Source organism: Eschscholzia californica, unplaced genomic scaffold (assembly GCF_041429995.1).
Source record: "Eschscholzia californica isolate CP2 unplaced genomic scaffold, dmEscCali1.0.p SCAF_3, whole genome shotgun sequence".
NCBI lineage: Eukaryota > Viridiplantae > Streptophyta > Magnoliopsida > Ranunculales > Papaveraceae > Eschscholzia > Eschscholzia californica.
The window spans coordinates 59,026,651-59,050,818 of NW_028238420.1; the positions used below are offsets into that span (position 1 = coordinate 59,026,651).

At 35.5% G+C, this 24,168-nt stretch overlaps 3 protein-coding genes across 3 annotated transcripts; 2 read left to right on the forward strand and 1 right to left on the reverse strand.

Annotated features, from left to right (window-relative positions):
- Window positions 1-1,724: 1,724 nt before the first annotated feature.
- On the forward strand, window positions 1,725-4,335 carry LOC147552543 (noscapine synthase SDR1-like). The gene is made up of 4 exons (XM_086668123.1): window positions 1,725-2,029; window positions 2,664-3,191; window positions 3,676-3,871; window positions 3,943-4,335. The coding sequence occupies exons 1-4, from the start codon at window positions 1,894-1,896 to the stop codon at window positions 4,082-4,084; spliced, it is 1,002 nt and encodes a 333-aa protein (XP_086524249.1). The 5' UTR covers window positions 1,725-1,893; the 3' UTR covers window positions 4,085-4,335.
- A 482-nt stretch (window positions 4,336-4,817) lies between these two features.
- LOC147552544 (Transducin/WD40 repeat-like superfamily protein) lies at window positions 4,818-14,138 on the forward strand. Its single transcript, XM_086668122.1, has 10 exons — window positions 4,818-5,483; window positions 5,570-5,675; window positions 8,076-8,136; window positions 8,225-8,517; window positions 9,235-9,374; window positions 9,920-9,994; window positions 10,622-10,712; window positions 12,015-12,218; window positions 12,692-12,736; window positions 13,573-14,138. The coding sequence occupies exons 1-10, from the start codon at window positions 5,244-5,246 to the stop codon at window positions 13,656-13,658; spliced, it is 1,341 nt and encodes a 446-aa protein (XP_086524248.1). The 5' UTR covers window positions 4,818-5,243; the 3' UTR covers window positions 13,659-14,138.
- A 6,327-nt stretch (window positions 14,139-20,465) lies between these two features.
- LOC147552545 (uncharacterized) lies at window positions 20,466-23,675 on the reverse strand. The gene has a single exon (XM_086668906.1). It carries the CDS (start codon window positions 23,157-23,159, stop codon window positions 20,814-20,816), a length of 2,346 nt encoding a protein of 781 aa, XP_086525032.1. The 5' UTR covers window positions 23,160-23,675; the 3' UTR covers window positions 20,466-20,813.
- Between the last annotated feature and the right edge of the window lie 493 nt (window positions 23,676-24,168).

Sequence of the window (24,168 nt, forward strand, 5' to 3'; positions counted from 1 at the left end):
ATGTTCATAATTTTATCCAGGTTGTTTATCTCATGTTGAAAGCAATGGTCGCACCGAATTTTCCAGATTATCCATAATATAATGGCAAAGTGGGTGTTATCAGTCGTGGTACTAATTTGAGATTCCTGTTCCCAGGTAAAAATCCAATCTGCTACTGATGGTATTTAGATTGACTGAATATTGAAGTAAAACCAGATATTTCTGGCTAAGGGACAATGAAGAAGTGCATGTTCGATAGTTTCAGTTTCTGAACAATTAGGACAAGACAGATTATTGTCAATGTATTTACCTATTCTTGCCCTCACCGGGAGGGCATTAGTGCAAATCTTCCACATGAAAAGTTTAATTCTGGGGATGACCGGAATAGCCCATATGAAGTTCCAGTTTGGAGAGATGGGTAAAGGAGAGTTTATACTAGTACAAAGATTATGATATAAAGATTTAACCGAAAATTTACCTGATTTTGTTAGGGTCCATTTTCTTTGGTCTTCTTCGTTATCTACTAGGGGAATAGAAAGAATTAAGTTAGTAGTATTACTATCAAAAGTACTATTCAGTAGAGCTTCATTCCACTTGGATTCCTCTATCAGCTGCGAAACTTTAGATAGATGGGAGTTAGTACTATTAGTAATAGGATGGTGCAATGATGGAATCCAGTTATCATTCCAAATATCAATCTTGTTACCATTGTGGACTTCCCAAGCGGTGTATTTTTCGATGTTATTCAGTTGTTTGCTTATATTTTTCCAATGCCACGAATGATGAGGTTTAGCTGGCAAGGGGTTTTCTGTGTGGCTAAAGTATTTGGCTTTAAGGAATTGCACCCATATAGCGTTTGGTTCAGTTTTGATCCTCCAAGCAAGCTTACTTAACATGGCTTGGTTATCGAGTTCAGGGGGATGGATACCTAGCCCCCCTAATTTTTTTGGTCGACAAATCGAGGACCAACTTTTCGTGCAAATACCTTTAGACTTACCCCACCAGAAAGACTTTTGCAAAGTCGCAATGCTCTTGCAAATACCCTTTGGAAGGGTAAAACATTGCATCTGGTATCGGGGTACGGCCGCCGCTATTGTCGAAACGACAATAGTACGCCCAGCTTGAGAGAGAAAATTGTGATTCCATTTCTCTAATTTATTTTTAATTTTAAGAAGAATGTCATTGAAGACCTTCTTCTTATGCGCCCCAATAAATAACTGGGCGCCAAGAAGAAGAGGTAAAAGAAGGTATGCATTATTGTTTATATCCAGAGAGAGAAAGAAGTGCACGTGCACTGTGCACCTAAAGATAGAAGGAGAAAGAGAGAGGTTAAATAATTGAATTAGTAGTGTTGAGGGAAGTTATGGAAGGAGAAAAAAAGGTGGTGTGTGTAACAGGAGTCAGGAGGAGCAGGATAGTCTGTGCCCGGCTAGGGCAAGTGTGGCCGGTGAAAACTCCAGAGTCCTTCACCAGACGTCCAGTCTGATAGGCCCATATATGTAAATGGCAAATTATGGTTGGGGTAACTAGCCCAACTTATAGCTACATTAACTACAACTACTACACAAATTATGCTAGGGAAACAGTTGTACATCACTTCTTGAAAGTTGAAATCAGGGTTAAGAGACTTTTAGAGTTATTAGTGTACAACGTGAGTAGGACAAGCCGACAAGGTGGTGCTTGTCCTATTCAAGTTACTGGACAAAGTAACGAAGAAGTAAAAGAAGGTGTGCTTTATTATTCTTGGCAAACAAAAAAAAAACTGAAAAAGATGGTCAAAACAAAACCACTAGCCAAGAGGCTTCTGGATTCCTATATCATCTACTTTATATTAGAGAGATAGAGAGAGAGATTGAAGAAAAGAAGTGCATCTAAAGAGAGAGAGAGGGATTGAGTTAGATAATTGAATTAGTAATGTTGAGGGAAGTGATGGAAGGAGAAAAAAAGGTGGTTTGTGTAACAGGAGGAGCAGGATACCTAGCATCATGCCTCATCATGAAACTTATTCAACGTGGTTACTATGTTAGGGCCACCATCCGATCTGACCCAAGTACTACTACCTCTCTCTCTTTCTCTTTTTATCTCTCTAATCTAAATTCTTGACTCAAATTCTAATTCATGTCGAGTAATTCATTTTCGCCTTCTTTCTTGCACGAGTTTAATCTTCAACAAATATATTTCTTTCTTTTTATTAAAATTCAGATCACATATCTAGAATCTAAGTCGAGATCTAAATTGGCTCAAGTCAGATTTTAGAATGACTAATATTTTTATTTGACTACGTTGTCCAGTTTTGACTAATTTTGCGTCTGCTTATTTCAGATGATTCACATGTAGTACGATTCAGATCTTTAAAAATGAGAAACTTTAGTTGTTACAGAAGTTATGGCTAATGCCTCCAAGATTCATAAGTGAAACTTTATTAAATTTGCGAAATGGCCACCCCTAACTACAAATGTTATGACCAATTGTTACACATGTATCGGTCACTCTTTTTTTTCACTCACAAATTTTTTTTACTATTTTTTTCGTGTTTCCGTCATAGCAAATGCCTACCATAACTAATTTTGCAACATGGCTCACTAAATATCGGATGAAAAAAATAAATACAAATGCAACCCCGAAAAAAACAATGTTGCATGATACTGATCAATAATATCACTTGCTATTTTTTTCTGGACCAGAATTCAACGAAGATGTAAGTCATCTAAAAGCTATCCCAGGAGCACAAGAGAAACTAGAAATCTTCGACGCAGATCTTGAAGACCCAGAAAGTTTCGACAATATCATGGAGGGTTGTGTCGGAGTCTTTCATGTGGCTCAACCAATTGCATTTGGTGGGAGTAAAGAGATTTTAGAAAAAATCATTAAAACGTCTCTAGAAGGAACTCTAGGAATTCTAAAGGCATGCTTAAAATCTAAAACAGTGAAGAAAGTTGTATATACTTCTTCAAAAGCTGCAGCCTTGGATTTCAAAAATGAAGCAAAGGAGATTGACGAAAATACATGGACAGACGTCGAGACATTAAGAAAGTATGAAGTTGGTGATGGTTGGTACCCAATTTCGAAGACATTGAGTGAAAATGCAGCACTAGATTTTGCAGAAGAACATGGTTTGGATCTTGTTACGATACTTCCTTCGATGATTGTTGGTGGCTTCCTTAGTTCAACTCTCCCTCTCGCTTTGAGGCTTTCTCTCGCTTTAGTCTTGGGTACGTTTTGCATTTCTTTTGTTATTTTTTCGTATTTCTTTTACATATAAGAAAACTAACTCGAAGTTATTTGACCCTATTAGTTTGTAAAGTGTTTGTTATTTTTCTTTTTTTCCCAATTTTCGTCTTGTTAAAACTAACACATGGTTCATTAAAAACGCGTGACTTGGATCTCTTTCGTGTTCTTCTCAAGTCAGACATTTTTTATAGTTGAAAACTTAAAGATCCGAGAAAAAACTTGTTTTAGGATCTAATTTCATTAGGTAGGTAAAACAATGCATAAACTCATCTTCAACCGATAAAATATAATTAAATTGACTTAGATTTATATTTCGTAATTCCTAGAGAAAGTAGATGAACTAGAATCTACTGGTTAGATTTAGACATCGAAGAAACACGATAATTCTTTAAGTTATATTTCAATGTTACTTTCTTTAATTAAGCTTTCAAAACATGAACTTAGAGTATTAGTTTAAAATTTTAGGTACTGAAGTTGAATGTCGGCTACTTGCACAAGCTGGAAACGTGGTACACATAGAAGATGTAGTTTCAGCTCATATATTTTTATTTGAGCGTCCGGAAGCGAAAGGGAGATACATATGTTCATCAAACGATATCACCATTCATGACGTCGCTAAGTTTATCTCAGTTAAATATCCAGAACTGAAACTACCAACCGAGTAAGTTTATTATTTAATAATTATAATTATAATTATTTTATTTATTCATTTATATATTTATTTTATCTCAGATTACTTGAGGAGTTTGGGAAGGAAAAGGCAATCCATTATTCCTCAAAGAAGCTATTGGATTTGGGGTTCAAGTTCAAGTATGGGTTTGAAGATATGTATACTGATGCAATCGAGTGTTGCAAAGAGAAGGGGTTTCTCTAGATCTTACTATGTGTTTCTAGGCGCATAAGCGTGTTAATTGTGTTATGAAAAAGGAAATCCCATTATACACTATATGGATGTACCACGACTGAGTGAAATAAATAAAAGTGAGTAATTGCACCAAGTAAAGTAGCGTTGAAAATCTCATAAAAAAAAAAAGTAGTGTTGAAAATGCCTTGAATTTGGATCGATATTTAACTCAGTTTGCGACTCAAGAAATTATTTTAATGAAAATCTACTCCGACCTAAAACACCGGCTCAACTTGGTTACCTATGTTTGCCTCTAGTCTTAGAGTTATTCTCAATGCGAAGGGGCATTTCATTTTTAGTTTTAAAAAGGGAGTTAGAGGTGGTTGAGCACTCGAGTGTTAGTGTTTTAGTGAGATACAAGTACTAAAACTCTTGAGAAATCTCTATAATCTTGTTCTTTATTCATAGTGAAAATCACCGACCATTGTCACCGTAGAGTAAGTCTCGTCAACAAAATCACGTAAACTCTCGTGTTTGTGTGATTGTTTACCCCATTGCAATTTTTCTTCGTTTGTTTGTTCTTCGTCATAACAAGTAGTGTAGTAAAGTCAACTCTTATCAAGGTAGAAGTGAGAAGCCACGTTACTCTAGATCTGTTTACATATTTCATAGTGGCAAGTACTCTTTCTCCATGTTATAGAGGTTGTCCCATATGTGAGCACAGGTGTAAGGTGTTATAGGTAGTCAAGGGTCGTTTGTCTTTAAGGATCAAGAAATATGATAGCCTTACATCGCTTAGTTGAGGGTTCTGTCTCCATCTCTCCATATTTCTCGGTCATTCTCTCTACGTACACTGTACCAGATGAAGCCAAACTTGCCCATTGTATATGTACAGGTCGGACGTGCACTATCCGCTCGAGCTTCGGGCAGTCCGTTTGCCAGTCAGACTCGGGCTTTCCGAACCTAGATTTAGATGTGGAAACAGTTTGTGTGTTTTGTGGACACGTAACAGGCTACCGTGGTGTCCGTGCCACAGAGGTTCCTCACTCTGTACCACAGTAACCCACAAAGATAAAACCGCGGCACGTCTATCTTTTCTTTCTACTCAATTCTTCATCTCCAATATCTGTATTAAAACCTTAAAAATCCGATCTAAACTCTTCCTTTTTCTCTCTCTAAAGTCTAAACAATGGAGTCTCAATCATCACCTTCAACATTTCTAAGGCTAAACGTTGTTACGATCTCAATCATTTCTGTTATTTTAGGAGGTCTTATTGTTTTCATTTTCTTCGCCGATTACTTTCGTAGGAGAAGATCTGAAGTTCAAAAGATCGTAAAACCAGATGAGATAGTAACTCAGAAAACATCAAAGAAACTTCCTCAATCTAAGAAACTACATCCAAGATCTCAATTACATGCATCAGAAAAGGTTTTGTTTGCATTTCTAGAAATGAATTCAGTTCTATAGTTTTTTAGAATGATAATTTACTTTTTCTTTTTTGGAAATTTTTTCAGGATCAAGGCAAAAAGCATCATCATTTGGATTTGAATACTTTGAAAGGGCATGGTGATTCAGTAACAGCTCTATGTTTTTCATCAGATGGTCGAAATTTGGCGACAGGTGAAAATTTTGATTTGGTTTGTACTGTTTAGTTTGGTTGATAATCCCAATTTCAGAAATTTATTAGAGATAGGAAATGTGTTAGAACTTAGAGGTGATATTGTGTCCAAATGTTTAAGTACATGAATGCTAGAAACCAATAGATGTTTAGCTGTTTGCATATTTCTGAAGGTAGTATCTTTAAGGTGTTTGAGATTGCCTGTGACATTGGTTGGGGGGTAACTAGATCGAATTGACCTAAATTTGGCTTAGTTCAGTACATTGCCTTAGTTGACCTAAATTTCTAACTCTATGTACAACCAAGTTTCTTCTAAACTCTGAAGCTAGAAGATCCTGCACAGCACAAGGGTGGATTCACTCAACATAGTTTAACTAAAGATAGGTTGAGGATGAAATCAGGACCCAATAATTCTTGAAGCCCCAACGCTCTAAATTTTCTGTTTCACAAAGATCAAATTGTCCCAAAGATAGTTCATGCTTGGTTGAGTTAGATCTGAATTACCAGATACTTCACCTCCCATTGCGTACTCTGTATCGGATCCCTTGTATCCTTTTTGTGTGGTTTTGGAATCCGATTCTCCAAATTTGGCGTAGCGGAATCTCCAGCCTTAATTAATCTAATTTCTTTGTAGTCTGTAAGGTAATAGTTGAGTTGTTAACTGCAAGATATTTTGGTTAGCTAGTTGTGACTTTAAGTTTAATAAAGATAAAATGGCTTAGAGTAAGTGTATCTACGTTATATATATCTTAAAGAATATTTATTCCGTAGTAAAAATAGTCAAATAAGTACCAGGTTCTGAAATAGCATATTGAAGAGGTTGACCCCTAACGTACTGCATACTCACATGGTAGCGTATCGTTTACCGGTACCCGTATCACTTATCGGTGCGAACTGCGTTCTATTAAATCTGATGGTGATGGGCTCCGTAGTTCGGTACGAAACCCATATGGTAGTTCTAAGATTACGCAATCTCTACTATAGAACCAGTTAGTACGCTTTCACAAATTGGTTTTCATGGATTCGGAGAAGCTGAAACTATTTTCTTATGGCATTATCCAGAGGTCCCTTTCTTGCGATGGTTGGTGTATGTGAGTAAGTGGGACGGACAACAAAAACCAAAAAAGCTTTATGGTTTCCTGTTTTATATAACTTGTAAAAGTGATATAGTTTCCAACAACTAAAAGAGGAATAACATCATCACCTTAAACAGAAAAAACTAGTTTTATGTCTACCTTTTGAGTACTAGAATCATAATTAAGAGCTACATTTATGATTTTGACTCGAGATATCTTAATACAGAATATTAGAATAATGCCGTTATAAATTTCTTCTGAGGAGTGAGGACAACCTTTTCTTAACTTTTTGAAGCTGGGTTCAAGATTATATGGATAGTTTTTGGTTCTTGAATCTCCCACCATGTATTTGGATACCAATTTTCTTTGATTTCTTTTGTGGTATAGCAGTAGGCATTATATATATTCTTTTTTCTTTTCCAATTTAACCTGGGAAGATCAAAGCTCCCTTTTCCTCGAGGATTTTCTTTTTCAGAAAGTATGGTGGCCTTGTAGGTCTGGTTCTTCCACATTAGCAGCAGCGTTCAGTTAATTTATATCCTCAAAGCCTATAACAGAAAATACTCGTACCTCATGTATCTTTAGTATGTGAGTTCAGAGATAAATGATTCTCGTCTTGTTCTTTGTTTTTATAAAACCGAAATGTAAATTCTAAAGTCTAAACTGAAGTGAATTGTGGCATTTAAAGCAAAACTGAAGAAAGAAGTCAACAATGGCAAGCTGAGGTATCACAAGCCATCTCTAGAAGTCTAGATTGGGACCAGTGTCATACCACAGAACTAACTAAGATCCGGAACTGATCGGTTTGCTAAACTGAATCAATTCTTAAGGTGAAGGAGATAATGGGGATGTAAAACTGTTCGTTTGGGTCCTGCCTCTAACACGTCTGCTATTTTTCATTGCATTGTCTTCATAGTTCATTCTGTAACCGGGCGTTCGCTTGCAAAATGGAGACAAAATCTGAGTTGTTGCAGAATATGTTAAAGCTAATGAAGAATCGTTTGAGTCTTATTTGTTATTATGTACTAGTAGCTAAATATGCTTACTTGATATTGGCTAGGCCTATCGGCCTGCCAGGGCTCTTTTCGGCCGATAAGTTGGGGATAATGATAGGAATTAGGATGTGTAGGAGTATTTATACATATGTTTATATAAAAATACCAATATGAGTCATAACCATGGAACAAAGAAATGAAGTTCGTTTATGTTTTATTTCATTGTAAGAGTAGCATTTTGAAATATCATATTTCCTCTATCTCTCTCTCCCTCTCTTCAAAATAGACACGCTTATGCTTTATTTGTATTTGACATTTATGTTTGTTTCAGCTTGTGCGGATGGAGTTGTTAGGGTGTTCAAGTTGGATGATGCTTTGGGCAAAAGCTTCAAGTATGAGTTGGAAGCACTTTTTAGATTTTGATACCTTAACATGACAGGTAGTAGAAGATGAATCAGTTAATTCTTGATATCTTTGCAGGTTTTTGAGAATTAACATGCCTGCCGGAGGTCATCCAACAGCAGTTGCCTTCTCTGATGGATCCTCATCTGTGGTTGTGTCTGCTCAAAACCTTTTGGGTTCTTCTTTGTACTTGTACGGTGAAGGGAACTCGGGAACTAATGATAGTAAACAACAAACCAAGCTCCCTGTTCCAGAAATCAAATGGGAACACCACAAAGTCCATGAAGAAAGGGCTATTGCAACCCTAGTTGGAGCTACTGCCAGTTATGGGAGTGCTGATGGGAGTACGATTATTGCTTCATGTTCAGAAGGTATCACCTAAAAATTGTTTTAACCCAGTAATGCTCTTTCCTGACACTGAGGACTTGCTGTCTACTTTATTACCATTTGGAGACATAGAAAGTGGATCTCAAGATAAAAATTTCTCTGAATTGAGTCTGATATTGAAAAATGAGTTAGTCATCTATCATGAGCCTCTAGCTGGTGTTGAAACAGTCAACTACACGTAATTGGGAGCATCGTTAGACATGTGAAAAGATCATCTATTAGTTTTATGAGCGGAGACTGGTCTAACCTAACTGCGCTTTTGATATTTAGTTGATTCATTTCTTTATGTCTGATTAATTAAATCATATACTTGATCACATGTTAAATATAAATATCAAAATAAGTAGGTATTAGTCATGTGAAATCACATGTTGGCTTGATACATTATATTCAAAATCTTGACTTCCAGTCATTTGTATAGATAACGATCTGATGTATGTGGCTTGAAAGCTTTTACCATGTGACATTTACATCTGGATGTTAGCATATTACATCATTAACTTTGTGGGTATCATTAGCATGTTACCCTGGTATGGTTGCCCAAATTCAATGTTGCCATACCGGATTTCTCTATTGGTGTAAAATGTCGTTTGTATTCTGCTAATAAGCAATATCCAATAAAATGGCTATACTGTTTTTCTGTTTCATATTGCTTTTGACCATGCATCCCAAGTAATTTTGTTTTATATGCTATCTCTCAGGAACTGATATCATACTTTGGCATGGAAAGAGTGGGAAGATCGTGGGACACACTGACACAAATCAGCTGAAAAACAATATGGCCACCATATCTCCCAATGGACGTTTTATTGCTGCAGCGGCTTTTACTGCAGATGTGAAGGTGAATTTTCCAATCAATGTTTGCTTGGGTAGAAAGTAGAAACGTGACAGAGGGAAACCACTCTTCTGTTTGATACAATTATACTCGTCTAAGCACCCTTGCTATTTCATATTACTCTTTTTAACGATAATGTGGTGCATATAGTGACTAAGGTAAAAAAAACAGCCAACATGTAGGCCTTGAGGTCACCTTGGTCAAAATGGTGAATTTCTGTTTAAAGAGCACATGTTTCACATGTGAGGCACACGCCTCATACTGTGGGTATAAAACTAGAACAAAAATTTAAGTCTTAATTTTTTAGCTGATAGACTTCTCTATGTTTCCTTCTCTTTATACTTTCCTTCTTTATTTCTTTTTTCCCTTTGTGTTCCTTATTTTCTTTCTTTTCTGTAAAATTGAGAGTTTATTCTGAACGGACGACGTAAAATTTTGTGGCATTAATACAAGCCACATTGAAAAAAAAATGGCTCGTCTTTCTAGTCTTACCATGTAACCAGGCCCATTAAGACTTCGTTATAGCGTTACATTACAATTTGATTTGATAGGTATGGGAGGTTGTATATTCCAAGGATGGTTCAGTAAAGGAGGTTACAAAAGTTATGCAGCTCAAGGGTCACAAGGTAAGATTCATTAGTTACTGTAAATGATTTTCTGCTAGCTTCTTTATACTGGAGTCTCTGCAGTTAATTTGAGTCCATTTTTTAATCTACAATCATCCTTATTTAGTTAGTGGCTTAATGCAAGACTATTTACTGGAATAGAACCTTGATCAAATTAAGATTAGATCGTTGAGCTCTCAAACTGTGACTAATTCTATGAAATTAACTATTTTCACTAATAGCTAATCTTCACGTTTTATTGATTTGGCACATAAGTTCAAATGTTTTTCTGTATGCTTGTTTTGTAGAGGTAGTCTTCTGATACTGTAGAGCATCTTCGCGAAAGTGATCGATTTTGAAATGGGTTGCCCGGGTGAACACTGATAAAAAGTAGAAAAATTGCACACATTTGGCTCTCTGACATTAATTTAGCTGATCAGATAACGGTTTTCTGATGAGTTAGCAATAGTAATATAGTATCACTGCTTAATTGATTTTTCAAAAATAATTTTTGACCGAGTTTGTACTGTTAAAAAATGCTGAATTGATTTTTTGCTAGTCTTCACTAAAAATTTCTTTCTTCGCAACTGCAAAGTATTGCAATAATGATGTAACTGAATATTGGTTTTCATATATTTTTTGGCTCAGAGTGCCGTGACTTGGTTATGCTTCTCTTCCGATTCAGAACAAATCATCACAGCATCTAAGGATGGTTCTATTAGAATCTGGAACATTAATGGTATGTTTGGTATTATCAATTTTGATCATCTCATTTGCTTTTATTTGTTATGATTACCTTGTGCTTCAGAAAAGAGAACCTACCCGTCAGCTTCTTTTGTCTGATTTTGCATTTTCATTCTACTACCCTGTTCCTCTCTCCTCTTTTCGAACACCTCCAGATTATTTTACCTTTTTTGTCAACTTAAGAAAATAACAGAAGATAACTTGATAAGCGCATAAAGCTATAGGCAAATAGAAGTGAAGTTTCAAGGGAAAGGAAATTTGTTTTAACATGTTGGAGTTAAAAAGCCACAAGATAGTCCAGATTTTTTTTTTAGGCTGGTGATGATTAGGAAAAAGGGGAGGTCTAGGACTTCTTACTTGTGACTTGTCAGTCCTAACTCCTAAGAGAATAAACTCTGCATAAGTGGGGGATGGGAGTACTAACTCCCAAGACTTCTAACTCTGGAGTCCTAAGAAAATATTTTCACATAAGTAAGTGTGTCATGTAGTTTACCAGTATATGTGGACGGGTTTAAACCATTGACTGTCTCGGAATGAATTATTAGCTACTACTTCACGATTACTAACTCACATTTCCAACAAGCAGATGTCGTATCCTAATGGTTTCACCCAGTGTATTGCTGAAATCTTTCAACTAAATATACTGGGAATAAATGGACAGTACCGTTCAACAAAAGAAAGATTCATTTATGAACAGGCTAGATCAGAACTTAAAATCTTTCTAAAACATTGTAGTACATAGTTTACTCTGATTTGAAGCTAAAGTTTGCCCCACAATATTTACTTGATTTCATCTTTAGAGAAACGTAAAATTTGGTTTTAAGTGAAAGAGATTTTTTGTTTGTGTTAACGAGCAACCCGTAATATGTTATTAATTATTACGATCCCCAAATCAAGTAGTGAATGGAGTATTTTACAATGTTGGCATTCTTGTTTTATGTTTAAATTGTTCGAGTGATAATGGGTGCTTGCATGTATGTTTGGTATGTTCTCTTTTGGTGTTTTGGTGTTTTGGTGTATGTCATTTGCGAGCGAGTCCAAAAATTTTCTTGATGATGCAACTAAGTTGTGAGTAACGCCCATTGCTGAAACAACTTTGGTCGAATATTGTGGTTAATATTCGGCTTTTGAACATGTTTGCGAAATGAGACTTCTTACCTGATGATCATTGATATACTTACCAAAAATCCAAATTAGTGTGCTTATGTTTTAAATGTCCAGGCAATTTTTCTGACTTATATTTGCTGAGAGTACCAATCTTATTGTGTTGCACTAATCTATTTATCTGTCCTTGAAGTTCGATATCATCTTGATGAGGATCCCAAGACACTAAAGGTGTTTCCAATACCACTTCAAGACTCTAAAGGGGCCACTTTGCACTATGACCGTCTCAGTATATCACCTGATGGAAAGATATTAGCTGTCACCCATGGTTCATTGTTGCAATGGTTATGTGCTGAAACTGGAAAGGTTTTGGATACAGCTGATAAGGCTCATGATGGTATGTCTCAGCTTTCTCTAATTCTTATGCTTTTCTAGAAGTTTTCCATCAAATCAAAGTTTCCTCCTTGAAATAAATTTCACAATGATCAACTTTCGTTCAGGGCACGGCCACGGTGCCACCCGCACACATACAACCTAACTTGAATGATAAATGGAGCCAGAATAGTTTTTATAATAGTCAAGGACTTGAAATGGATCCGAGATTTATATTTCACAATCACTTGTTAGAAACTGCTTCCAGTTTCAATATTTGTCCTTGTTTTGCATTATATGGTATTTTGGTGATATCTTATTTATGTTCATTCGAGTTTACAACTTCTGATTGATTCCTTTAATTTCCCAAGAAAAATGTATCCTTGGCTCTGTTGATTTTCTCGAACGCATAGTCTGGTTACGTGGTTGTCCTTGAAATAACATAGAGTGATGCCTCTGTGGTCTGTATATTTGTGGCTAATCCTGTTCTCTATGCAGGTAACATCACAGGCATTGCTTGGGCACCTAAGAGCATTGCAATAGGTAACTCATAACGATCTACGTTTCTGAACTAAATTAATAAATAAGTTGCATATTAGATTTCGCAAGAAGCACTGTTTTATCTTTGCCACACGGACTGGAAGGAATTTATCTAGTAGGGCGTAGGTGTTCTTTTTTCGGCAAGACATTGTCTATCTGAATCGTATACATTTTACTTGTTTAGTCTAACTTGTTTGAATGCTTTTTACCTCTTTAGTAGTCTAATCTTCATTGTGAAAATTTAGCTTTAAGCTGAACTTCATATTTAATCCCCACTTTAGAGAACCAACACTCTCTGGGCAAGGAAAACACCTATAAACCAGCGCACAAGAAGGTTGTTTAAATCTGTAATTACTCTGAATCTTGTTTGAATGTAATTTGTTCATAAGCCAGTAGTTTGACCTCAGGTTTGTATGTTTTTTTTATCTCTTTATAGAATTAGATCTTAGAATAAGTCTTCAACTCAAGAACATGCAGTTTCAGCTTAAAATAGGTTCTGACTGAGGAGAAAGAGTTGTTTTAAGATTTGATTTCGGTAAAAATATAAAAGCACACAATCTGAACCACCAAAGTTCCACAAAAATCTAATTAAGATTAATAAAAGACAAAACACCACCGTTGCATCTGACTTCTAAGTATGAGATGGTCTGACTTAGCTGTACACTAAAATTTGTAACCGTAGAGAGTTCGTATAATACAAAATCAGATTCGCACGGCCAGATTTAGATGGCTAAAGAAGCCATACAACCTAAGTTTTTCCAAGAGAAAGAACTTCCTTTATCCTTAGCTATTACTTATGTTGCTATATCTTTACATCGTCATATGATTGTTTCTTGCAGGACCAAGTCTCGGAACAGTTTTAGCCACATCTGGTCTGGACAAGAAAGTGAAGTTGTGGGCAGCTCCAGTCCACCCATCATCATAAATGGAATCTTCCAATCCATCACAATCAACCCACCTGGTGATAAGCACTTTGTCACACTTTTGTTTTATTAATCGAAGAATCTTCAGATATGATTCATGGATTCTGACCTAATCCACCACATCGTTCTCGATATGTCTTCCCATTCTCAATTATGAACTCTGCTTAGCTCAACAGGAAAGACAAATACAAAAAGAAAGCATAGACAAGCAGAACAGAAACATATAAAAGGTAATGAATGATGTTTCATATTGTGGAAAATTTTCATGTGACTTAAGATTTTCGGATGACCTAGTCAGGATAATTTGGTATCTTACCCAGGAATATGTTATATGTATATCCAAAACCCAATCAAAATATCATGTTTTTGTCTAAAACTAACAAGACGTAATGAGTGAATCAGTTAACTGAAGAGTAAGCTAAGGTTGTCTTTGATCGAATGAACATTAGTGTGCTCAAATTGATTAGTGCGTTATTTGTTTAGTGCTAGCTTCCTGCTATTGTTAATTTATTTAGGTTAAAAACAAATCTTCGCACACCCTTTCTCCCACATCCCGGGGCTATGCACATGAGCTTTTCTGTCGTAATAGATTTGGCTCAAGGCTCTTGTCCCACTGAGAAGTCATATTGGACAGTCTCGGCCAGAGTGCTACATGTGATCTTGAGTTTGTTTTTTATTTTATTTCATATCTAAAATCTGGCTTGATGTTTTACGATCCTGGTCAGAATTTAAGGAACCTATCATGTCCACTTATATTAGGTCAGGAACTCAGGATAGAGAAACTGAGAGATATTGGCCTGTATACAATTATACATATTCTTCAACTATGTCCGGCTGGATAAAAGTCGAATTATGTAGATTAGGTGGACTATGTATAGATATTGTCTAAAGTCTGGACAGGTATAGCTGTTGTTACTCAATAATGGGTTAAGTAATAATGGGGCCAGCAGAAAGGGGAAGTCAATGTAGTTGATGGAAATTAGGTACAAGAGAAAACAACAAAGTAGGGGATGGGAGTCAAATCCTTAACAAAAATTGTTAAATGAGTCCCATCAATTTTGTCAATCTAAAGTGGTAGAGAACATATGCCTAAAATGTAGACTTTCAGATAGCATCTTTGAGGTCACTAACTAGACAGAAGACTGAATTGACATACGCCAAACTTATTTCTTTTTCACATAACTTAATCCCGTGTATGAAAAGGTGAGCAAGGGTGTGTAGGGCCAAGGGAAGGTGTCTTTATTTTCAGGTCATATTTGTCGTGTTGGAATGCAATTGGTGGGTGGTAGTATAGTTCGTATGAGAAATGCGATATTCTAGAGAGAGAGTGAAAACTTTAAGATGTACATGAATGTTATGATTAAGAGAGAAACAAAATTTCGTGAAACTACATATGTGGAGTCTTCAAACAAGTGTCTACGTAATACTAGAAACCAATACAGATTCATAAAAAAATCTTACTGGTAGTGAGTAAGCGATAAACAAAAAATTATTTTAGGTATAAACATAATTTTGTATTCGAGTTGAAGGACATAACAGATTTTTATCATAATATATTATGATAGTTCATGAATTCATAAAATGCTTAAAATAAGCAACTAATAAGACAGTAGACAATTAACAAGACAATTGAACAATTGTAACGAATTATGCGATTTTTTATGAAATTATACTACCAGTGGAGTGGTATTAAGGTCTGGAAAAAAATTGATTAGATTTCGTCAATAACAGCATTGTTTTCCTAATGTTTCCGTCTAAAATTTAAGTAATCAAAAAAGTTAGACTAGTTGCTTATTTTTACTGAGTGAGCAATAAAATGGATTTTAATGTCACAAAATAGTTAAAAGTTAATTTATATACTTTTATACGCAAAAGTAAAACTAGATTCAATGCATGATTGATGCCTTCATTGACAAAAACACAAAATATAAAGATTGATTACACAAATCAAATCTTTAATAATCAAATTAATCTTTGATTAATTTCTCATTAAGAACTTTTCTAATTAACATTATTAAAGTAATTATGGCCGTAAGGTAACAGTAGCAGCAGGCAGAGGGGAGAAATATATCTTTTAAATCTACAAATGCAAGTAACATTGAACTAGTAGCCTCATTGTTACTTAAAGGCAATGTGTTTCTTATCTAAAATTTGGTCAAAAGAAATTGACCAAATATGGTTAGAGGTAATGCTCGAATTCGAAGGTGTTAGCCTTTTCTTTTCACTTCTTCTTTCGTTCATCATCTTCTTCCTTCCTCCTCTTCTCCTTGTCTTTGTTCATCGTCTTCTTCTTTTCTACCCCTCTTCTCCTTTTATTCCTTCCTCACATCTTTTCGATCGGCGATCTGGTTATCCAGACTGTGATGTTCACCGCCTTATTAATATCCGCCCATTCAAAAATAGAGGGAGAATAAATGTAGTATATCTCACATCGTAAACAGAAGACACGTGCTTGGAACTTTATAATGGTCGAAATTCTCAAAATTTCATTGAGCTCAAGTGGCCTGATGGACCTTCACAATTATGAGTTTACGTCGACGACGTCTGAAGATGCTCATCTCTTGACTACTGCGTAAAGGCGCTCTTCTTTTGGATAGTGTAAACTCGAGTCCAGACTGCCCTATATCCAATAAATCTAGAAAAAATTGATAGGGTTGGACGAATTTTGGATACTGCAATCTTAAAAATGATTCGCCCAAGTGTGCGTCATAACCCTAATGGACATAAAATTCCATAGCCCGACCTCCCCGACCTAGTGAGAGATTAAGCCCAAGGTCGCCCGACGAGGCCTGATTATGTCTTAGGTGAGAGAGTTGCCCCGGGTGAAGGTTTGAACTTTGGTTCAAAATGGGGTGCCTTATAACTCGTCTGGAACGAACCAGTGCATAGAAGCCCAAAATCCCAAACTGACGTCATTTACTTGTGATAGTGATGACGTCATACATAAGTGGGTCCCACCCTAGAAAAAGGATTTGTGGAGAGGATGTCCAACACGTGTCTTCTGTTTACTCCGGTTCTCTCGACCAGTTACCAGCCTCTCATGAGTTCATTTTAGAATTAAGTTAGTACTAGTTTTCTTTTAATTTATCTCAATTTCAACAAACTCTTCTATTTGTATAACAAGAGTATACTTTTACATAGCAATGACCGATCTTATTTTGTTCAAACTTCGTGTGACACTATAGCAAACGTTTGAGTATTTTGTATTCCATACTTATTATCTGACGATAATTCACCAATCTGTATCTACGTTCCCACACGAAGAGTATTAAAGAATAAAGTATAAACATTCATTCTTTTCGGAAAAGATTATGAGAAAGATTTAAAAGAAAAAGACATTTTGGTAAGGAATATGACATTTCCACAGTATCCAACTGTTGTTCATTTCAACCACTAGTATTATTCAAGTATTTATAAATGCTCCATTCAATATAAATATCTACTTTTAAGGTTGTGCTTTGCTATTTATTTTTGCATATGACTTTTGTTTTAGTTGGTCCTACACATTTCAAAATCTTGATTTTTGACTTCAAGTGGTTGGTTGGGTTTCAATACCTTTTCTAATGTGGTCCAATGAAAGCTCATTTGGTGTTACCATCTGATTGATTCTTCTTCTTTCCTCTGTCCCTGATACGTGGAGAGCAAATTATTGAACCTAGACAATAATAATGTAAAAATGAAAGTCATTTTGGAAGGTGAAGTGCTAATATACAGTATAAGTTTTACCTTTATCTTTAGTGGGAAGTATTAAAAGTAGATTAAGGTGAAGTGCTAATACACAGGAGTAAAAGTTTTCCTTTTGTCTTTAATCGGAAGTATTAAAAGTCTATTTGGGATGATACATAAATATGTGTCGGCAAAAGGTGTGAAGATAGTACTACTAGCAGTCAGACACGCACGTCTCCTTTTAAACTTGAACCAACGTGATTTCAGATGAATTGAGCATAAACACTATGGTAAACACACTCGAAAAAAGTTCAAAATCATTTTACCTGTAAAATTGAGATGTGATATACTACAACGATATTAGCGAAGAATAATTTACTGTGTTTGTAGAATTCAGTGGAAACCTAATATATATACACGTGGGGAGAAATCAAATTACTTCTTCCAGCATCATTTATAAGATTGAGATGGATTAGCCCTCCATGATTGTGATTAAGATAGTTAGATATCAAAATCATGTTTATGGTTTTCAAACTCCAACTAAAATTGACAATTCTTTCTCAAGGGAAAGGGTAACTAAAAATCCCAACAAATAGTTTTACCCTTTTATGGCTTATATTTCCCCCCTTTTTGATCCTAATCCTTTCTTAATTAGCAAATTAATGTCACAAAAAAACAAATGCTAATATAGAGGAGCAAAAACATTTCAAAAGAGTGAAAACTTGTTTCTTTTTTAACTTATTTTATACATAGTGGGGGTTGTTTAAAATTTCAAAGAAAAATCAATAATAATTGGTGAGTGTGGTTAGAAGAGAATAACAAACAAAGTTTGTATTAGGTAAGAGAGAGAGATGTATAATTAGGAGAAAAGAATCTTGTAGAGAGAGAGAGAGAGTCCAATACTAATCATTATATCTTCTTGCCTTTTTACAAGGAGATGAGTGGAGTGTAGTGATACTAGTACAATTGAAATTAAAAAGTTTTCTTCCTTTAAAAAGGCAACAAATAAAGAGAGAGTAGAGAGGAAAAAAACAGAACCTCTCACCCCACTAGTTGGTGAGCAGTCAGTATTTACCTAGCCTTGCCGACAGGAAATTTCTTCATACTATTTTGTTACTAGTACTAATAATGGTATGCAAAACCCTATAACCAAAAACTAAAGGGTAAATCCCATAGACACCCACTAAACTCACTCATGAGCCCGAAATTTGGACTGATTACCGGCCAAAGGTTGATGTGGTCGCAGGGGAAAACTCTCTCCATATGACTAGACTAATGGAAGCCGGACACATCAGCCTTTAGCCTGTGCTCCCAGGGCAAATAACATTTATGTTCACAAAATTTGTCGACACCCTCACTCTAATAATGTACTTTAAAAATTAGTACCAAAAGATGGAAAGAAAAAAGAAAGTAGAGAAAGTAAAACAAGATGAAGTTTACAAAGAGGAAAAATGATGAGTAATAGTTTATTGGAGAATTCAGTAGAAACTATAGTATCCAAAGATGGGAGAATAAAGGCAGGCTGTTTACCTAAACTAGAAACACTGTTTTTCCTTTTCTTTTACAAGAATATGATGGTATGCATTATGTACTGGACCCATATTCTTATGTTTGCCTCTCAAAGTAAATTCCAACATTTAAATCTCTCTCTCTCTCTCTCTCTCTCTCTCTCTCTCTCTCTCTTCTTCAATTCATCATTTCCATTTTCATTTCATGCATCATTGTAAGCAACTACAAAATGACTGGTACTAATCTTAATTTTGTAGGCCAAACCCACCGTGATTGTCGATAATCAACGTGTAAAATAGTAGATTCGATTTCGAAATATGGGTATCCTAGACTGCAAATATAAGAAGAAAAATAAAACTGGTAAATTTTAATTATGCTACAATTTTGAGGTTAGACTCTGCAAATTTAACAATTTGCATTACTTGTCTTCTATACCTACTCTTCCCTGCATAAATTTTTACTGCAGTGAAATAAATCTGCAGTATTCATTTCTAACCATGTAATCAAAAGTGAAATAGAAAAACATAAAGGATCTAATAAGTTTGTTTTAAGAGACAAGAAACCCATAAGCTCTCACTTTTCTTGACCTAAGACAACTAAAGAAAAATAGACCACTCGCTGATTACGTCGTAGACCCTCGAGAGTAAACCAATCTTTTTACGCTCCGGCTACAAAGATTTGTTTGACTATCAACCTAAAGAACGAACTCGAACAAAGTTCATATCCTATGGCTAAAAGATACACCCATAACTTCTAAAATCTTATATGAGCAATTCTCATGTCTTGAATTTCCATTACAACAATGTCTATTATAGTGGAGTTAGTTTCAGATTTTCTCTTGCTTGTGTCATCAATAATTGGTATGGATACATCATGGATTGAATAAGCCCGATAACTACCATCATCAAAGACATCGTGAGCCATAAAGGTCATATATAGAGATCCTTAAGGCCATCCTAGTGGCATGAAAGTCCGTTCCTACCTTTACTTTATTTATACACTTAACATTAGTCTGTTGATTGTAATAGTTCATTATTATTTCTAAACTACTAATTTCTTCTTTCATGATCAAAGTTCTCTAGAAAGCATTAAAATCAACATTCATATCATAATCTAAGTTGGTGGAATTCCAACTTCTACGTTATTTGGTGTACTATATTCAAGAGAAGGGATGGAGAAAAGTAAGTCGTAAAGTATTTCCTTGAGTAATAAATCTGAAACATACTCGACCATATATTTTTTATGCAGACAACGATTTCAAACATTCGCGGATTATTCTGCACTAAACTTGTACAATAAAAACAAAAGATAAGATAGATAATGAGGATTTCGAGCAAGTACCACAAATAGAATTGATACAGACAAAATCGATATAATTTTGTCGGGATGATTCATTGTGCTATTATCTTAGCTGAAAATGCAGCAAGAGGATGTCAATCGTGTGCCTATCAGATAAAATCTATCTTATAGCTCGATCTCAACATTGAGTGAAACTTGTATAGACGAGGAAGTCACTGACATTTAAAAACTCTACTTATGCTAATTACAAGATTATGACTTAATTTTCACAACTGTGCTTATATGATTAGAAACAACATCTAAAGGCTCTGAAAATGATTGGAAACAACAACATCTAAAGGCTCTGAAAATCAGTTTCGATAATATTATTCACTCCAAGTTACTCCAAGAAACAAAATGTTACAACATTCTTCTTGTTATGTTCCTCCAGTATCTCTATCCATATAAACAAGAAGAATTTCTTTTCTGCAAATCCGAAAACTCCAATATTATGTCTGGGTAAGGAAGCGATTGATTCATTCGAATCACAAGGTAAATAATACATAATTCTCAAGTACCTCTGATATTTCCCACACTTTTCCCACCCATACCCTCCAAAATCTTCTATAAGATAAGTAAACAAGAACAAAAGAAAATAGTAAATGAATTCAATAAATCCTACAATCTACAAGAGTGAAAAAATGTTATACCGAGGAGGCGTCAAGAAAGACCTTGTTTAGAACATCATCGTCACCACTTTCCATGGCAAAGAGCTCGGTGTCCTTATCTTCCTCATTAGAGAAATCCCGCCTTTCAAGCTTGGCATGGGCTGCAATAAAAATCACTTTTTGAGCTTTTACTAAGCCATCCCTCGATCTTCCATTTGCATAAAACCACCTCAAGAATGACTTATTACACTTAAAACCACAAGAAGTTGCATGAAGAAAGATAAGTCTGACAGCGACTTTCCTCAATGATTTAAATTCGCTCAAATATGTTTCCCACACAAGTCTACTACTTTGTGGGTTAGCAATTTTCATCTTTCCGGTCATGGGGTCTCTCTGTTTGACTTGTACCGCTTGCGCATAAAGTGGGTCAAGCCCCTCAGACCTCCATTTCATCAACTCCATTAAAGCAATATGAGCTTCATCCCTAGAAACTAGCCTAGTTATAAGCTTATCGACATCTTTTTCTTGCTCCGGAGTTAAAAATTTAAATGGTGGAAGATATTTCCCACAAGTATCCCTCATTAAGTAAAGAGGATCTAGTATAAACGCGGCAGACCAAGCCGGGTGGTAATTTTTCTTGAACCTTTTCTCGATTACCTTCTCGACAGGTCCCTCGGCAATGTTGAATTTTAGACACCAATCCTTCACTTTTGTTCTTAAATTCTCCCAAAGAGGCAGACATTGCCCAACTAGAGGCCTTTCTACTTCAATTTCATGAGCCATTCCTTTAATTAACTTCATTAGAGAGTGAACAGCTTCTATTTCACTCCAAAAACTCATATCATTAATCATTACAGCAATTTCTCTAGCAACTGGATCTTCGACACAAACCACTTTATAAGAATCATCCATCACAACTAACTGAAGAACTCTAGCCGACCCCCAAATATCTTCAAACATCTCAAAAACAGAAAGAAAATTCTTCGAAATTTTAGACTCAAGCCAAGGCATTCTAAGAATTTCAATATGATCAAGTTCTTGTAGTTGATATTTATGGAAAATATTTCTCACTTGAGGCTTGGTATTAACAAAATTTGCTAATTTTAGACAATTATCAGTTACTATCTTGAATAAAGGAAGTTCTTTTATAAAATCCTTGATTAAACTAACAAACCCCTCATGTTGACAAGAAAGATTTACCATCCATTGATTCTGATTCTCCAAATTCTTCAATGCTTTTGCTTTGAACTTATCAGATACAATTCCTACACATTTCTGAGAAAAATCCCCACAAATATCAGTAATGGTTTCCCAAAGAACTTCCTCTGCAAATTTAGAAGGGATAGAATCAGTTGTAAAAACAGCTTTTCTAAAAACACTAGTCCCATTTGGAAGATTTACAGTCAAATTCACCAACTTTTCACAACTACCCAGACTAAAATTCTTTGATTCCCAACCATCAGAAGCAATTTGGAAGAACAAAGCATCACTAATTCTTGCTTCTGATTCAGTTTTAGCTTCATTAAATTTAGCATCTAAACGAGAACCAGCAAAATCCTTCTTAGAAACTGAAGGTAAACCAACTTGATTAAGAAAAGCTTTGAACTTTGGATTCTCAAGACTTGAAAAAGAAACAGACCCACAAGATTCATAAAGCCAATCAGCAAGAAGATTAAGAGCAGAATCAATCTGGGTTTTAGTTAGAGTTTGATTAGGTGAAGATTTAGGACTTTTTAATTTCTTCACACTATCTTCTAACATAGCTAATGCACCTAAATCTTCTTTCCCACCTGATAATATCAAATGCTGGGAATTGATTACTTGTGTTGGAGAAACTTGATTATTAAAAGAAATTTCTGAACAGAATCTAGGATCAATCATAGTAAGAGGTGATGCTTCCTGGTAAGAAGAAGAAGAACACCCATCAACACCACCACCACCACCATAGCTCCGGTGATCAGAATGACCCCTTTTGCGGTGGTTTTGATGATGAGAAGAACAAAGGGTAGGAGTAGGAGGAGGAGGAGAAGGTAAAGATGAAATTGGTGAAATGGAAGAAATGGGTTTTGGTAAAGAATGAAAATTAGGACAAGTTCCTCTTTTGAGATGTTCAGAAGCAGTTCTAGATGGGTTTGAAGCTGAAAAAGTAGAATCACAAAGTAAACATCTTAATTTAACAGCTTTAGGTAAACCAGTATCAGAATTATGAACAAGTAATGGTTCAAGATGAGTCCAATACCAAGCTCCTTTTCCTTTAATGGCTTTATTTCTAACTGCTACTAATCCTTCATACCTTTTATTAACAGATTTTATTGTTAAATCATCACCTGTTTCTTGAATTGAACTTTCTGTTGTTACAGTATTTGCAGCAGCAGCCGCCATTGTTGAAGAACTAACAAACTACTCACTTGAAGGAATTTTTGTTTTCTGGGGTTCTGGGTTTTTGCTCTGAAATTACACTTCCATTAGTTCTACGGCTCTTTCTTTGCATTTAGCCGGAAAGCCGTCGGTGGTGGCTGAAATTCCACCCTTCGCCGGCTTTCCATGCCGGAAAGTTAAAAAAAAGAGTTAGGGTTTTTGCTATTTTAGTTTTGTTTTGCAGTTGGGGGAGTAGAAGTTGCAGAGAGGAATGAGAGAGAGAAGAAAGAGGGAAACGAGTGAGAGAGAGAGAGAGAGAAAAAGAAGGACACTTTGGGGAGGGAGGGAGACAGAAATGGGAGGTTTAGTATTAATTTTCTCTCTCTTCACTCTCTCGTGTTGTGTTTGTTATACTTGTTGTTGGTGGTGGTGTTATTGGTAATAGGTTTTTCTTCTAGTTTTTGCTAGAGATATAGACTCTGTTCAAAAAAATATTTCAATTTAGGTCATGAGTTTTTCTGCATCTTTGATCGTTCAAACCTAGGCAAAGTTTTTGGCTCGCCGTTTGTCTATTAACAAAAGAAAATGTCCCGCGACTAACCAATGCCCACTTTGATCTGAGAGTACAATACTACAATTTGATCTAAGGTTGTCTTTCTTAACGACCGATAAAATATTTGCAACATTTCTTATTTTACGTAGATTTAATTTCATCGCAGATAGAGTCTCATCATACAAATATACATAATTTGAGGAGTATGTAGATTCAATCAAATAAACTAGTGACAATATTATAGCATAATGTTGAACGACCCGTTTAGTTAATTTCCAGGATGTTTCTTAGTCAAAATAAAATCAAAATCGTGTGGCTTGGTAAATATGTTTGACACTGTTTTACCCGGTGTTCAGTCTCTTTTAGGAGTCAACTGTTGGTAGCCCAAGTGGAATCTTTGATCATTTGAATTGGAATTATGTAGGTATTAATAAAGTTGTTAGGCTGCAAGCCATTGTCTTGTTGGGTTATAGGCCCGGT